Here is a 17,400-nt window from a genome sequence, read left to right as displayed (position 1 = left end):
ACAAATGAGAGAACAACTTAACGCAGCGACCCGCGCATCGCTAATTATGCGCTACGCGTAGGTGGATTTATTAAAGCAAAAGAGCTGTGTACAGGCATTGATAATGAAGGTAGAGAATATCGTGAACAAAATATCTCATCTTTTATCGTCAAGACAGAGCCCTTCATTGACTGGTTTATATACTCATACTGTGTATTTTCTTCTAGACGTTTCTGGTCAGTAGAGAACTACCGGAGACCATAAGTCATGTTCAGTCCTAAGGAACTAGAAGGGGAAGTGGACCACTCCTTTTTTGACAGTGACTGCGAAGTGGATGACCCGGACAAGAGGAAAGACAACAAAAGCTCTGTTGGTGGCAACCACAGGAGCGTAGAACCGTCAGAGACGGAGAGTAATTCAGCCAAGGACCTCAATACCCTTCCTCCCACACCTTCAGCTGGGGTGTCCTGTCAGGACAAAGGGAGTGAGGATGATGGTTTCGAAGCAGTGAATGTAAGTGAAGAGAGGGTGGAGGACAGGGTTGGAGCAAAGGACAGAGAGGAAGTGGAGGAAGACTGCGGTGAGGAGATCCAGGAGGAGTTCTCCAACGAGGAGAAACAGAGAGTAGAGAGAGAAGAGGCCGGTTCAAGATTGGGGGAAGAAGGAAAAGAGAGAGGGAGAGACAGGTACGGGAGCGATAAGGAGAGCCTGTCGTCTTCTGCGGAGAGACCACATGTCAGGGCAGGCAGCCAATCAGAAGATGAGGCCAGCGTTCATTCAGACTCCTCCGTTGAGATCCACACCGATCCCTCCTCCTCCGATGAGGAGGAGTTGTACGAGGGTAACAAAGATGCTGTTTTTGACAACAATGACGGTGAAGAAGATGGCTACCACCACAGTGAGGAGGAGAGCGAGGACGAAGATGAGAGACCACCGGAGCCCAAACCTCCAAAGCACAGAGGGGGGACGCAGGACACCCCCAAAAAATCCACCAGAAAGTTCCGGAACCACAGCCCAAGCGCGTCTTCCTCGTCAGAGCTGGAAAGTTCTTACAGCAGCGAGGAGGAGGAGGAGGACAGCTATTCGTCGGAACCCTCGTCCCAGCGGAAACCGCCCGTCGCCGTGGCGACCTCATCGCCGCGGCGTCAGCAGAGGTCGGGCTTGGCTTTGCGTCGCGACAAGCCCGAGCCCCTGGACATACCCGAGTCCGAGGACACCGTGACGGACGTGACTCCGCTCTCCACCCCCGACAACAGCCCCGCCCAGTCCTTCGACCTGGCCCTCGGGATGGAAGACAGGGAGCTGAGAGGTGTGATCTCCTGGCAACAGGAAGACGGAGCGGTTGCCCGGCAACAGCAGCACAACGTGACGGTGGACCTGGATGTGAGCGCTGAGATGGGGGGCGAACAGGACGACTCAGACTCTGAAGGTGGGGGGTGGTGAGGGGGGGGGGGAGCAGTGCCAGACTTGATTAACTTGATTTGAGACTCTAGGAGACAAAGGATTGTGTGGCTGAGAACTCTGTGTTAAATATTGTCAGTGACATGTTGTGTTAGAGTTGTGTAAGTGCTGGAGTTTTTATACACGTAATGACTTAAATGTAATTATCTGCAACATGCTTTTGTGATACAGGAAGAAGAAAAAGCCATTTTCTCACGTGTTTTTATTCATGGAGTGGTCATAGCCTAATGGTTTTAATAGTATAAACCCCCCTTTTCAGCTAAATCTGTTTGTTAATCAAGCACTTCTGCCTGTTAACTTCATGTTGCAACACCTGAAGCAGATCCCCAGTCCACCGAGAGTAAAGAGCATTAACAGTGTTATTATGAAAAGTTAAGCTTAGAAACAACCATCTGTCTTCAGTACAAGCTCTTTCCACTGTCTGTCTGTCTCTCTCTCTCTTTCTCTCTCTCTCTCTCTCTCTCTCTCGCCCCCTCCTCCTTTAGTCTTACGGAGTGTGGAGCAAAGGTTGAGTCAGGAGCTGGCTATCAGCTGCCCTGGCGCAAGGAACCGCAAGAACTTCTCCTTCACGAACGAGGAGGTGCGACAGATAGACAGGGAGAACCAGCGGCTCCTCAGGGAGCTGTCTCGTCCCTCCACCCGTTCCCGCGGGGGCAGCTCCGCGTGCTCGAGCTCCGCCAGCGGCCGGCGGGTCAACGTTCAACCCGTCCGCCTGTATCACAGCGCCATCAACAGGCAGCGTGAGCAACAACGCATAGAGAAAGAGAATTTGGTGAGGCAAATAAAATATGCATTTTTCATTTTGCTGGGCAGAAATTAGAGCGTCCCGCACTCACGAGCTGTCCATTGTCTGTCTGTAGTTGGAATCATCATTGTGTTGTCTGTGTATCGTTGTTTCAAAACATGACGTTCTTTTCCATAGCAGCTATTGTGATGTCACACCATTGAATTGTGACATCATTCTCTTCTAGTGTCTCTTGCAGCAATCTGGTCTGACACATTTTTTTTTTTCCTTCCTGTCTTTTTTTAATGCATTCTCCCTCCGTTTCTTCAGTTCAGTTTCAGTGTGTGTTTCACATAAGCCTTCCTCCTACGGGAGCCTTCCTCAGTCAAAGTGAGTATGGCCATCACGCGCCTCCTCTCCATGTGTAGCCAGCTAACGGGTAGCTACTTGCTGCGTAGTATCATCTAGTGGTGCTCCCTGCTCGGAGGAGAACCTAAAGAACCTCAAGGCCTCAGAATTGACTTTCTTACTAACAGCAGTGATGTTAGTCCATGGCTCTTTTGCCATCATCTGAGGTTCCCCAATGCTTCCGTGTAGCACTGCAGTGGAATGTCCACTAGGGGGAGTCTTTATCCCTTAGATGGTCTTAACTGGAGCCACTTGAGAACTTGACTACTCTACCACTGAACAGAGTAGGTCCAGACAGAGTACATCTGAAGATGAATTATGATTGGACAGTTTTAGTGTTAGATGAAAACACATAGATCTTATTCATCCAGTGAGTTACCAAGAATTATCATTTAAATGTTTTATTTTAGGCTAGATGGAGAGCAGTGTTAAAGTTTTAGATAGTAGGTTTGGACTCCAAATATCATTCAGATTTTTCTGTTATACTGAAAATGTCATTCTGAATGAAGTTCTAAAAACTCCTAAACAGATCCTAAAATCATAAGTCAGTCTAAAAGCAGTGCAGTTTGAATTTTAGAGAGATGTTTAAAACTTCACCCATATTTCAGTGTTCCTGTCATTGGCCGGTGCCTTGGCCAAAAATGGTCATTTAAAGAAAGGATCTCCCAGAATCCTCTTCTCTCCATCCACACACCTCTCAGTCTCAGTTTCACATTACACCACAGCTTTTCAGGAAACTCGGGCACCTTCTGCACCTCATACTCATCTACACCTGTTTGAGTGTGTGTTTGTTAAAGTGATTCATGCTAAAGGTTTTGAGTGAGTGACATTTGGGCTCACAGTTTACACACTTTGGAGTGTAGTAAAAAAAAAAAAAAAAAAAGACATTTGTTGTGGAGCCCACATCACCAAACAGGGCTGGTTGCTTAGGCAAACACAAAGACCAGTCCCAGGCTAAATTATGGCTGGAATGGAGAATCTCTGTGCCAAATGCAAGACTTGTCATAATCGTTGTCCAGGAAACAAGCATTTAAAAAGCAGTTCTAAGTACACTGAGATACAGTGGAAGAGCAGAGCGTGTAACAGTAGTTAAACACAGTGCCACAGCCTTACGATGGTTAATATGGTATTTAATGCAGTCCCTCACAGTTCCCTAGTCCTTCAGTCCTCAATACAACAGGTGTGCGTGCGCATGCGTGTGTGTGTATGCGTGTGATACAACAGGTTAGTGTGTGTGTATGTATGTATGTGTGTGTGTGTGTGTGTGCGTGCGCATGTGTGTGTGTGTGTGTGTGCGCGCATGCGTGCGTGTGTGTGTATGCGTGTGATACAACAGGTTAGTGTGTGTGTGTGCATGTGTGTGTGTGTGTGTGTGAGTGCGTGCGTGCGCGTGATAGCAAGGAGAAGCCAAGACTCTTTCTGCGGCCAGGCCGGACAGACGTAGACAGGTGGTGGTTGTGTGTGAGTGTCGACGGTGCCTTGACATTATGGAGGGTACAGTCCCTGCCCCTCCCCCTCACCGTCTCCTCTTATGTCATCAGACAAGGAGCTCTCCCACTCTCAGCTGTGTCCCCAGTCTCTGTCAGCACACTGGGCTGCTCTCTCTCCCTGTCAGATTATGACTAATGTCTGGACAAACACGAGGGATCTCTCAGGTCAGAGGACAGATTGTACACTGCCTTGAGTCCCAGTTCCCCCTCTGTGTCTCCCTCTCTCTCTCTCTCTCACTCACACACACACTTGTACTCTCCTTTTCTCTCTCTCTCTCTCTCTCTCTGTCTCACACATACACACACTCACACACTCATACTCTCCTTCTCTCTCTCTCTCTCTCTCACCCCCCCCCACACACACACTTGTACTCTCCTTTTCTCTCTCTCTCTCTCTCTCTCTCTCTGTCTCACACACACACACACTCACACACTCATACACTCATACTCTCCTTCTCTCTCTCTCCCTCTCTCTCTCTCTCTCTCTCACCCCTCCACACACACACTTGTACTCTCCTTTTCTCTCTCTCTCTCTCTCTCTCTCTCTCTCTCACGCACACACACACACACACTCATACTCTCCTTCTCTCTCTCTCTCACGCACACACACACTCTCACACACACTTATACTTTCCTTCTCTCTCACTCACACACACAAACACACACTCATATTCTCCTTCTCTCTCACCCTCTCTCTCTCACCCTCTCTCTCTCTCTCTCTTTTGCTTTTGCTCTCTCTCTCTCTCTATTCTTAGTCTTGAGGTGTAACTGGATACAACCTCTGATCAGTTTATTACCCCCTCATTTCCCTCTCTCTCTCTCTCTCTGTCTCTGTCTCTCTGATTCATTTTTGCTCTGACTATTACTCTCTGGGGGGGTTAAACAGTGCCATTCATGAACAGTGTTTTCTTTTTTTTTTAAATTTTTTATATTTGTGACGGTCGACACATAGACATGTGTTAACCTAACAGGATTATTCAGTATTCCAGCGTCATACACCACCTCACAGCAGCAGTATATTAGCATAGAATAAAAGGCAAAGAGTCTGAACCCCCCCCCCCCCCCTCCCCGGTCGAATCCTTCTCTCTGGCTCCTGAGGAAAGTGGTTGCTGTCATCTTCACCCTTACTCTATTTCCAGTCATGCTCCTCTCTGTGCGTTCTGCTTACCTCTGTGTTTCCAGAGCGCTGGGTACAGCGTCAAAGGCAGGCATGACCCCCTGTCACATTCTGCTCCTCAGCCTCTGGATATTTTTACTCTCAATGAGTTCCTGTCAAACTTTTCACTGTGTCCTCAGTCAGCCACGGTTTTGTGTTCTGCCAGACAGCAGCTTCTACCCTCTCAGTACTCATGGATGTTTGAAATGTTCTAGATGTTGGAGATATTCTGCGTGTTAAAGGTTTGAAGATTTGGATGTTGTGTATTGAGTGTAGCGAGAGAGTGTGATTGTGCAGTGAGTGGTTTTCAGTGTCAGGAAACACACTGTACTTATATTCAGTGTGAATAGTAACTGTTTGATCAAGACAAAATGTCCCAGATGAAGAAGAGCTTCTCACTGGAGAATGGGACGCATCGGTCGGATAGGTTTTCACTGCATCTCACGCAGGAATTCACATGACTGAATCGGAACATCTTATACCTGCATCAAGGGCAAGAGTGTGGAGTACTGCCAGGCAGTCAGTACTCACTCAGTAAACTAAACCACTACAAACACACCCTGCTTTTCACTACCTCAGAGGAACTGACAGCGTGAAATTTCCAGATGATTTATGAATTACTGACGTCAAAACCTTTTTTCACGGTTTTCCATCCCAAAAGATCCTTAAGGTGATGTATTGCCTTTACCAGCTCCTTGGCAGTGGCTCAGCTGCTTAAGGCTCTGCCATGCAGTACAGAGGTGTGTCTTGTGTTTTGCTTTTTAGGGGTTCGAATCCCAGCCATGCCACACGTGCCTTGGGTCCAAGAGTAACACACTGGTTTTGGCCGTGCACCCCCCCCCCCCCCAATCATGTGACTCAGCCGAGTTGTCTTGGCCTGAGGGACGTCCTTGGCGTTAGAGGCTGGGGGGGGGGGGGGGGGGCACCTGTGTGGCCAGATGATGCTGAGCAGCCTGTAGTGGTGGACAAGCTGCAGGGTTGGTTGTTGATTGGTTGTCAAGGTGGGGGAAGGTGGGGCCAGACTCAGTCACCTTCTGTATGAGGGGGAAAAAACATGCGAAAGGTCATGGGTAACTGGACCTCCAACATGGGACAGATGAATTATGTGGGTTTACAGTGTTTGTCACAGGGTGTTGCATAAATGCGATTATTGAAGTTAATCTTATATATTGTGTACCTGGCTTCTGTCTTTGAATCTGTAATGTAGGGGGTTGTGTCTCTAATGGGATGTGTGTGTTGACAGGCGTTTCTAAAGCGTCTGGAGTCGGTGAAGCCCACACCTGGAATGACCAGGGCGGAGCAGCTGGCAGATTACCAGCGACAGGCCAGGTATCTGTGCACACCCCTCCCCATCTCCACCTACAGCAGGTCCCCGTCCAAAATGGACAGGCCTGGGTCCAGCAGGACGTCCTCGGGTAAGTACAGGCACGTGTGTGTGTGTGTATGTCTGTATATGTGTATGTATGTGTGTGTATGTGCACACGCAGGATTGTATGTGTGTGTGTGCGTGCGTGCGTGCGTGCGTGCGTGTGTATGTGTGCGTGTGTGTGTAAAAGAAGTGTTCTCGCTCTGACCTTCCAGCTCTCTTTCAGTGTGAATTGAGGTTCCAGACTCGTCCTCTCTGATGTTATTTTATGTTTTTCTTTCATCCACAGGGAAGAGTTCCCGCCCCTGCAGTGCCAGCAGTCGGCAGGGACCTCGACCGAGCACCGCCAAACCCAACAGGGGCACCGCCCCACGCCCCGCCTGGTCATGAGGAACACCCCCCCCCCCCCCCTCTCTCTCTCTCTCTCTCCCTCCCTCTCTCCCTCTCAACTTCCTTCTCTCTCTCCCTTTCTGTCTCTTCTTTTCTCTCTCACCCTGCATCCAATTGGGATGAGTTTTCTGTGCCAAACAGCTGGGGGGGCCATTATGATAAACTGTTTATGGGAAATGTGGTTCAGAGGCGCTGTAGACTCCCGTTCTGAACTTAACTGGACCGCAGTCAGACCACAAGAACTGATAGAGTCCAAATAATTCTTTTTCAGAAGATTCAAGTCTCTCTCTCTCTCTCTTTCTCTCTCTTTGTCTCTCTCTCTGTTGGTTCCTAAATGTCTGAGAGAAGACAGAGGTGGAAAGCACTCAGTAGAATAGAAGAGCCATTTCTGTGCTTTAGTACCTCATAAACACGTGTTTCTGCATTCTCTAATATCAGTCCATATTAACCAGAACATTCCACGTATGAAATTCACACTTAGGAAGTAGACAGATATTCTGCACTTGGTCTTGGTGTCATCTTGGTCTCTTGGTACTGTTACAGTCACTTTCGAGCTATGCTGTTAGCACTGGTTCTGTAATACTTATAATACTGTAGCTTTGTGTGGAAACTCTGAATGAATGTAGTCAGACGTCTTCAGGGATCAAAATGAGATACATTCATTCCCGTCCCATCCGTGGATTAGACATTAGTGCCTCTCTACATCCACCGCAAAGTGACTAGTCTTAATTCTGTTATGTACATGTGTGTGTGTGTGTGTGTGTGTGTGTGTGTGTGTGTGTGTGTGTGTGTGTGAGATTTTGTGCACACATGTGTGGTCCTGTGTGTGTGTGTGTGTGTGTGTGTGTGTGCATGCCTGTGTATGTGAGCATGAGTGAGTGAGTAAATGAGTGTGTGTGAGTGAGTGAGTGAGTAAATGAGTGTGTGTGTGTGTGTGTGTGTGAGTAAATGTGTGTGTGTGTGTGTGAGTAAATGAGTGTGTGTGTGTGTGTGTGTGTGAGTAAATGAGTGTGTGTGTGTGTGTGTGTGTGTGAGAGAGTAAATGAGTGTGTGTGTGTGTTTGTGAGTAAATGAGTGTGTGTGTGTGTGAGAGAGAGAGAGTAAATGAGTGTGTGTGTGTGAGTAAGTGAGTGTGTGTGTGTGAGTAAATGAGTGTGTGTGTGTGTTAGTAAGTGAGTGTGTGTGTGTGTGTGTGTGTGTGTGTGTTAGTAAATGAGTGTGTGTGTGTGTGAGTAAATGAGTGTGTGTGTGAGAGACATGCAGTGCAGAAGTTATGCCTCTGTGACAGGCTGGCTTCTGTGACCATGCTCTATAGAAATGTGTTATGAGATATGTCTATGATTTCTCTATTTGAAGGTGAATGAAATGAGTAATCATGGGTGTGGGAGAGGGGAAAAAATGTTTATATTTGATATTGTGACCCATTTGCATTGTCGCACTGTTTTGAAAATAAATTTGCTGTTTCCTGATTTATGAATTGGATGTGAGTAGGGTTACATTCCAGGTAACGTTGAAATGGAACCTCCAGCTGTCGCCATGACAACAGAATTGTGACAATGCCAGTGGCGTTCCAAACACGTCTAGACGCTGTCTGCCAGAGCAGAGGCTTGTTAACACCACTCTGAATGGCATGTGTGAATAATAAAAAAAAAAAAAAAAACCTTTGTCAGACATTGTCACCACTAACAGTGCTCTGTCTCAGCGTCATAAACTAAACAGACCCTGCTCCCCATGAAAGTATATAAATACTGCATCATATTTTCATTGGACCTATGTCAGTCAGGTGTGTGTCTTCCACGTTACTTAAACAGTCATGAGGGCTTTACACTGTCATAGTTGTAATCCACTGTAAATTTCTCTGAACGCAGTTTTCTTTAACCTAACTTGACAGTTTAGCAATTTCAACTAGGGTTGAACTATAGAATATTTGAACAAGACCAGCAGAGATTCTGTAAAGCCATGAGATTTTGCTGTGAATTTTGCAAAACATCTCTGCACTCTCTAGACTGGATTCTGTCTTAAGGCACTTTGGAAACGCTGTATGCAGAACCTCCTTACATAATTCTGTGCAGCATGTTATGAATGGAATCGGAGACGCGTTACAGAAAACGCTTTGTAGATACCAACAACATTGTGTTGTGTTGCTTCATTAGTGACTGATGGTTTTAGCCATTTAATGACTGGTTTGGACAGCTTAATGAGACTGGTATGTCATCATTACAGCAGAGGTGTGTGGCCTCCGAGAGGTCAGATAAAAAAAAAAAAAAAATACTCTGACGTAACTCAGACATAACAACAGGAAAGGACGAGTGTCACCAGAGACTCCAGGGTATTTGTTTTAGGGTTTTATTCTTTGTAAAAGAACATGTATCAAGTGGGGGGGGGAAACCACAAGAACAGTCGAACTTCAACGTAAAGGCACTTTGCAGCAGGGACATAAATGTGTTCAGCTAGCTAACGGAGACAGGGCCTACTGCGGAGAATTCAGACAGTCCCGCACAGAGGAAAGGTTTCGCTTGAAAAGAAAAAAAAATAAATCAATAAATAAAAGAACTAAACAGCCTCTTCCAATCTGACCAGACTGAAAGTAATGCTACACTGACGTGCTAAGATCAGCATATGGGCTTGGTGGTATGTTATATACTTATATTTATATATAAATATGTACACAGACAGAGGAGAACTCACTTAAGTGACCCTAGAAGTGGTTTAGGGAACAACCCTGTGCTTTCTCCGATGCAGGTGGGGGGCCAGCTTATTTAAACACACATCTACCCCATACTCCACTCAAGTTGTTAACAACCTATTACACAATTAAGACACACAGTGTTCAAAGGGGGCGGGGTTTCCTTCGAGGTGGGACGGCCGTTTAGAATGTTTATGTGTACTTCTTAATCTCGTCATACAAGACCAACACAAAGGCACCGCCCATTCCTCTCAGCACGTTGGACCAGGCGCCCTTAAAGAAGGCTCTGCCACCCTCATCCTTGGCGATCTTCTTCCAGCAGTCCACTGTGCCCTTGTACATGATGTCGGCTGTTGAACAAACACACGAACAAAGTAAATAAACGGGGTCATGATAAATATGGGTTGAACTTCAACGTGACGAAGTTCTTTTCGCGTTATACGTAAGCAGGTGCATGAAACACGTTGAGTCCGGATGATGACGGTATTTGGAATTTTGTTTTGGATTATGGTAAACCGTAATGTAACTGAGAGAGAGAGAGAGAGAGAGGGAGGGAGGGAAAAGAAATGAGATATACCAAGCATACACGTATCCAATCAATGCTCACCTCCTTTGCGACCTGACTGCATCATCATACGACGTCTGACGGTGTCGAAGGGATAGGAAATGATACCGGCCACAGCTGTGACGGTTTGAGCGATCATCCAGCTAACGACAATGTGTGTGTGCTTAGGATCTGGCAGCATGCCTGAAAAGGGACAAGTAAACAAACGTAAAAGAACAAGTAAAAGAAACTAGAACTAGAACTAGAACGTTTTTCTGTTTAAAGTAGTTGATAATTACTTGAATTGATAAAAGAGCGAGGGACGGTTTGTAGTGTTATGTCCGTTAATTTTTAGTTATCAGTAGCCTATTTACTCGTGCTCTCGTGCGGCTTACCTTTAGCTGTATCATAAATGCCGAAGTATGCGGCTCTGTAGATGATAATTCCCTGAACGGACACATTGAAGCCCAGGTAAAGACCCCTGAAACCGTCAGACTTGAAGATTTTGGCAAGGCAGTTGCCCAGGCCGGTGAACTCTCTCTCAGCGGGGCCTTTGCCAATGTCGGCGGCAAGCCTGGTTCTGGCGAAGTCAAGTGGGTACACGAAGCAAAGGGAAGTAGCACCGGCAGCGCCGCCGGAAGCCAAGTTACCGGCGAAGTAACGCCAGAACTGTTTATGCTTGTCTACACCACCGAGGAAAATCTGCTTGTACTTGTCTTTGAAGGCGAAGTTGAGGGCCTGGGTGGGGAAGTAACGGATGACGTTGGCCAGATTGCCTCTCCAGAAGGAGATAACACCTTGCTCTTTGGGAATCCTCATAACACAGTCCATGATCCCTTTGTACTGCGTCTCAGCTGTGATCTGTTTGCTGGCATGCTGGACCTATAGCACACAAAACAAAACAAGAGTTTGAATTACATGTTTAAATTTCAGTGAGGAGGACATTTACAGTAACCGAATGAACTGATCAGTCGCCTCCATGAAGTATTATGCAGTGTATGATCCTGTTTACACTTAGGCCTAGGCCTGTGTGGTTTGTTTGTCAACTATTTTTTTCGGATTCGTTAAATATTTTTGCAGTCATGGACCGTCGATTTCGTTTAATTGTGGGATTACAGGATCCACGTGCAGTGACTGCACTTGGTACTACACTTCACTTGTACGCGGGGTGTGAGTATTGAGTTGCAGGCACTCAGCTATTTTTAGACACAAACTTACACCAAATGTCGCCGCTCTTTACAAACTCGTTTTTGCCCGTTATAAACGTGTCCTTTTTTCAGGCGAGGTGGATTTAAGATAAAGATATGCGGCATAAATTGTGTAAAGCAGAAATTGACGGATATGGTAACGGCAGTGCCCTAAGTGACTGTCAACCCCCCTCCCATTGATATTTATTTATAGAAGAAAAAGACGAAAAATAAATCATAAAAAAAAAACTGCGTCAAATTTCTTTCTTTCTTCTTTTTTTTTTGTGAATATTAGATAAAAAACGGAACCTTTATAACAGCAGCACCTCGGACAGCGAACACACTTCACGCACAGTCCCGCAACCTTGCGTGTTATTTGCATGCGCTCGCCAAATCAGCCTAATTGGGTCGCTATGTTGGCTATACAGTTTAGAAACCTAAGGTATAAATCGGAATAAAGTATGCCATATCCTGTATCGAGCAATATCCCATTTGAGGGCATGGATTACACATGGGTAATTAGACGTTTATAAACTCGTAATAAGTTGAGGGCCAACTTACCTGCAGCAGCAGTTTGACTCTCTCAATGGGAGCGACGGCTGTCTTGGAGATGGCAGCAGCAATACCGCCGGCCAAGAAATCCTTCATAAAACTAATCGCAGCGTCCGCCATGATTCCTCTTGCCTTTTGCTCAAACTTCAAATGCCCCTGTCACCACCAAAAGATCCTCAAGGAAATCCAACGCCCCTTCAAATGAACGAGGAGTCTTCTTCGCTCCTAATATATCCCGAGTGTCTATCGCGAGAGGCGGGGATGATGGATACACGTCTGACCGAACAGAAAGTCAAGACTAAATAAATATCCCAGGTTAAGGGTCACTCTTTACGCCATGTTCATTAAAGACAGGCTCACACATGATTTTGGGGACGTTTAAAGGACAAATTCAAGTTTCCCCGGGCCGTCCTGCAAGCATGTTTTTAAAATTTTGACTCATAAGAATGACTTAATTCACATGACGATGGATTAAGCGATCAATCAGTTTCTCTTACATTACGCTTGGAATATTTTAAAAGCGACAAAGTTGCATAACTTGGATGAATTAACGAACATATAGGCTACATCTCCTATCGTTTGATTTTATTTTCTTGTTAAAGGTAAATCATCTCAGAACTACCCCAAATTAAAGAAAAAAAATATGTGTCCAGTAACTCAGCTCTAGTGACTGAACTTCTGAAGCCGTTTTTACCTTGACCGTGTGCACTTTAATCTCTTACTAAAAACTAATGATTGGAATAAGATTGTACATGCGATTATTTTTGGCATTTCGGGTACATTCAGTGTTTAAGAAGCGTGTGGTTGTTCATAGGCCTACATCTCTGCACTTAAGAGTAAGCTGAACATACGAACATTGACAGAGGTCATATTGTGTGCATCTGGGCCACCAAATAAATTTAGCCGGCAGCTTCACGTGCTTCCCAAGAGGAAGTGTGTCTACGTCACTAAATCAGCATACGCCAAAAAGAATTTGCGTCAGTGGTTGTAATTGATTAATTAACTTTTTTTTTCACTTTTTTAAAAGTCAAGAGCAAGTAGCAATGCAGATTTACAGACTGAATATTAGATAAGCCTATATTAAAATGTCTGTAGCGAAGTGTATTTTAGCCACTGGATGTCTGCAACTTATTTTAGCTAATAGCCTAAATGCCGTGTATTTCCATTTCAGATTTAGGTGACACCCAGGGACTCCCCTTTGGATTCCTGTCGTTTCACTTACAAACCCTACCCAAAATAAATAAATAAATAAATCCATTAAGAACGGAAAGCGTGTACTACATCGGTCTAAAAAATGTGAAAAATTTTAATCCACTGTACACTTTGGTTTTCCTTGTTGATCTGTAGGCTAATTATTGTCCATAGACTTATCGCTGCCATTTGAGTTTTTAACTTTATAATTTATTTATTTATTTAAAGCTCGCTAACGTAGGCAAGTTGTTTAGCCCGTATCGGCAGGTCTGTTGGGCTTTGTTGCCAGGTTACCATGGGACAGCTCCTACTTAAAGTCACTTTGTAGCTTGATGTTTCTGAAACAATGCCACCTCCCAGGAGGACTACCATAATTAAAAACCAGTGGCAACCTGACACCGTGCCAGGGCCCGTCAGTGACTCGTACAGAACTTTCAGTCCCTGGTTAATTTCTGATCGATTTGTTCTGATTTGTTCCGTTTATGTCTGCACAATAACTGTAGCCTACTTCCTCTCTCACCATTTATATAGGCCTAGCCCATAACGACATCCAAAATAATGTTCTAAAAATTTTAGAAATCGACTACTCTTCATCAATATCTGAATTCGACTGTAGTCCGTTGTTGTAATTATCACTTCGTATATTAAGAAACGTAAATCCACTATTTTTTTTTTGGGGGGGGGGGGGGGGGGGGGTGCAGTATAACCTGAGTGGCCATAAATTGTAGTTATTTATCATAATTCATGACTTGGAGTAGAAAGTGCGAATGAGTACGAAGGAGTAGATTCATGATATGGTGCTTGATACCCATGCAAGGTAGAGAGAGGCATTCTGGCAAGACGCCAAAACACTAATTATATGAGTGTGGCCAGATTCAGGCTTTCTGATTTGTATCCAAAATGTACGTCTCAGACCTCACAGCATCTGATGCGCTTGCATTTTCGTAGCTGTTTGTTAGAAGTGAGCCGCATAGCAACACAACAAAAAATCCAAGACTCCGAGTTCGCTGGGGGCACCGAAAAACGTAAGCCCATTCAGAGTCAAGTTCGCTGAGCGTGCCCAGACAAATCCAGTAGGATTCAGCGGAGCAACTGTAACTGTGAGAGAAACAAGACGTTACTCCTGTGGTTTACTGGACATTAAAGAACATTTTAAAATGTAGAGAGTAAGCCAATACCCCCCTCAAACAACTGCTAAATTAAATAAGCCGGCACGTCGCGTTTCATTGCATGTTTTCAATTGAATATCTCGACGCTGAATGGTACCATGTTTTGCCATAAAAGATAACGTGTTTCTCTTGTTTTAGTACTACAGGAAATAGAAATAATCTACGAGGTAGGCCTATATGTGTTGCACAATATGAAACACTTAATTCTAGTATTTAATCGTCACCCCTCCAGCCTGGATTTGCGAGAACAAATTAGAGCCGTCGGGCTTTTAGTTGCTACTGGCAACCTCCTCTAGGTCGCGTAAAAACAGTCGGTAGACAGTTTGGAGACTCATAAAAGTTCCGACATTGTGCTACAGAGACGTTTTGACATTTACTGGACTGTACGTCTTAGAGACTAACCAAAAAGTTATTGAAAAGGTAGATTGGCCCAGACCGAGTTGGGGGGAAAACCCTGCCGTCAGAAAGTTGAGGCTGAGGTGCAAAGCAAGCGTGTCTCTGTGCGTTGTGGTTTTAATGTCAATTCTGTGAGAAGAGACGATCGGTCGCAAACATGACAGCGCGAGCGTCTTCTGTCGCTTCCCTTCGGCTTCCAGCGATCCGGCACCCTCTGTCGAGTCTTGGAGACCCAGAGACAATTTCTCTAAGGGGCTACTCCGCCGACCTCCGTCCAGATAAGGGGTGCTTGATTCCAGCTCGACATCGACCCCTGTCTCCTGGAGAGGAAAGCCTCGATTCCGCGTTCCGAAGTCAGACTACGAGAAGCAGCCGCAGTTTTCGGTCTGACAGAGGTCCAAAGCCGGAAAGAAGTAGCTTCATCCTACCTCCAAATATTCCCGAAGGGAAAGAAGTTATCCACGGGCAAGACCCGGACACACCAAGGCTTCCAGATTTCGGTCAGTACGCCATTTGCCGCTAAACCAGTCTTTAAAAATATGAAACAGGCTCCAGAAGTTTAGGCGAATTTTCTAATGTTTCGTTGGCTCAGCATATTTAGACCTGGTTAAGATACACAGCTGCATTTTGTAACCTTTGTGTATTTAATTTTTAGTGAAAGCATTGCTCAGAAACCTGTAATATGACTGGGGAGGTCCGACCGTCCGTTTCAGCACCTTAAACAGCAACAGGCACTGCGCGCGGCGTACTCGTTATGTTTAGACAATATCCGTTTGAAGGTTCGAAATGACAGCCTTCCATTTCACGTTTAAACCAAAACGTGATTCGAGAAAAAGTTCTCAAATTATGCACGTCACCATGTTACTTAAGGCGCCTATCAACCAGGCTTGTCCAGCAACAAACTTTTGCAGTTATTCGTTTATCCACTGGAAGGCGCTCTCACACCAGATGACAGGTACCCGGACTAATTTAAATAACAGTTATAAGGTATCTTGTTAGAATAAAAAATCACTACGCATTAGCCGAAATTAGAACTGGAGTAAACGAGAGGGAAGTATAGATGTGTTAACTCTATTTAGTAAGGTTTCTTCGAAACTGAGAAGTTAATATCAGTGGTTTACGAGAAGGAGGAAAACATGCTTTTAAGGCTTTTATACGCCTCTGCCAACTCTTTCTCTCTTTCTTTCTCTCTCTCTCTCTCTCTGTGTGTTCATGTGTCTGAGCAGGTCAGAAGGTGGCGCCAGTGAGCCAGAGGAGTGGGTTCTGTGGCAACACCACAACACACTCCTCTCCTCAAGCAAAGCTAAGAATTCAAGTGGATAAGGTATCCCCTTTCTCCCTTCTCTCTCCAATGCGCCTTCTTCCTGCATCTGAACACCAGTTCTTCACCCCTCTCTCTGCAGTCCTGTCTCCCTAAATTTTCCCCTATTCTGTAGACATATTAAATGATTCTTAGGGAAAACAGAATAAAACAATGCTTTAGTGTCAGATCAAGATGAGCAGGCTCTTAGAGAAAAAAATCTTATGGATACTGATTTGTTTGAAAAGGGTTGGCAAAGAAATTTCAACTCAGACACTCTACAGAAGCAATGTCTAAAAACAAAAATAACCAAGATTATTATCGACGAGAAAAGAAAATTCCGGATCTCTAGATGTCTAAACCGGGGCGTGCTGCTTCGCCAAAGTCAGTGCATATGGTGAACGAGAGAGGCTCAGAGAAATCTCCAGTAATCCCAGTGTGATATCAGCGAATCTCCGGGGATCTCATGTCACAGTCAGTATTATCAGTATTATCAACACTGATCTGGTTCATATGGTAGAGGAGAAAATGGCTTCTGGTTTGAAAAAAGAACATGAGATTACCACAGATGTTTGTTCGAGATCACCTGAGTGTAGAACAACACTGATGGAAAAATCTTGTCTGTGAAGCGTCAGATGTCATGTTTGGCCTGAACCAGAACCTGCCTTCGTTCGACCAGAAGAATCGAGTCCAGGTCGTAAAAGTGTGGAGAGGGATGTTGTATGGTTTGAAGCTGTTTTGAGGTTTTGTCAGGGGTCTGGGCAGCTTTTTTTTTTTTTTACTGCTTCAAACCTGGATTCTGCTGTGTGTGCGTGAGAAAGAAGAATTTGTCAAAATGCTGAGGCTGAACCAAAACCGAACCTTATAAAAGGCTGATACTCCCAGAACACTTCACACGAGAACATATTAAAAAAGAAGAAGAAGAACTGGAAAGTTTTTGAAAGGCCCTCTGAAAGTCCAGAGATTCACTTTCTTCTCATGACTCGGGAAATGCACATTTCACTTGGAACATGTAATTGCAAAGTATCTCTCTTTTTTTCAGCGTCACACCATGGGTTCGGCCTACAGTTTGTTTACAGTATTGCAATGAATATCAAACATCCTCATACACTGAAAAAAAGACTCAACGTTTCATGGAGTGTGATTTCTATCAGACTGTTTTCATCCAGCAGGACCCTTTACTGTAGAGAATTACACAAGAGAAAATCACTGTAGAGGATTATACTGTAGAGAATTACACTATAGAGAATTACTATAGAGGATTATACTATAGAGAATTACAGAGATTTATACTGTAGAGAATTATACTATAGAGAATTACTGTAGAGGATTATGCTATGGAGAATTATAGAGATTTATACTGTAGAGAATTATACTATAGAGAATTACTGTAGAGGATTA

At 44.9% G+C, this 17,400-nt stretch overlaps 2 protein-coding genes across 2 annotated transcripts in view; one reads left to right on the top strand and one right to left on the bottom strand.

Moving 5' to 3' along the window:
* Positions 1-17,400, top strand: part of LOC115823847 (NACHT, LRR and PYD domains-containing protein 3-like) — a 704,547-nt gene that overhangs the window by 178,377 nt on the left and 508,770 nt on the right. The gene's annotated exons all lie outside the window — the stretch shown is intronic.
* slc25a4 (solute carrier family 25 member 4) lies at positions 9,824-12,066 on the bottom strand. Its single transcript, XM_030788352.1, has 4 exons — positions 11,953-12,066; positions 10,600-11,086; positions 10,268-10,408; positions 9,824-10,010 (listed from the first exon to the last, which is right to left on the bottom strand). The coding sequence occupies exons 1-4, from the start codon at positions 12,061-12,063 to the stop codon at positions 9,853-9,855; spliced, it is 897 nt and encodes a 298-aa protein (XP_030644212.1). The 5' UTR covers positions 12,064-12,066; the 3' UTR covers positions 9,824-9,852.

This window comes from Chanos chanos, chromosome 11 (genome assembly GCF_902362185.1).
Source record: "Chanos chanos chromosome 11, fChaCha1.1, whole genome shotgun sequence".
Lineage (NCBI taxonomy): Eukaryota > Metazoa > Chordata > Actinopteri > Gonorynchiformes > Chanidae > Chanos > Chanos chanos.
Note: the sequence above shows the minus strand (reverse complement) of the source record. Positions and strands in the feature narration are given on the sequence as shown.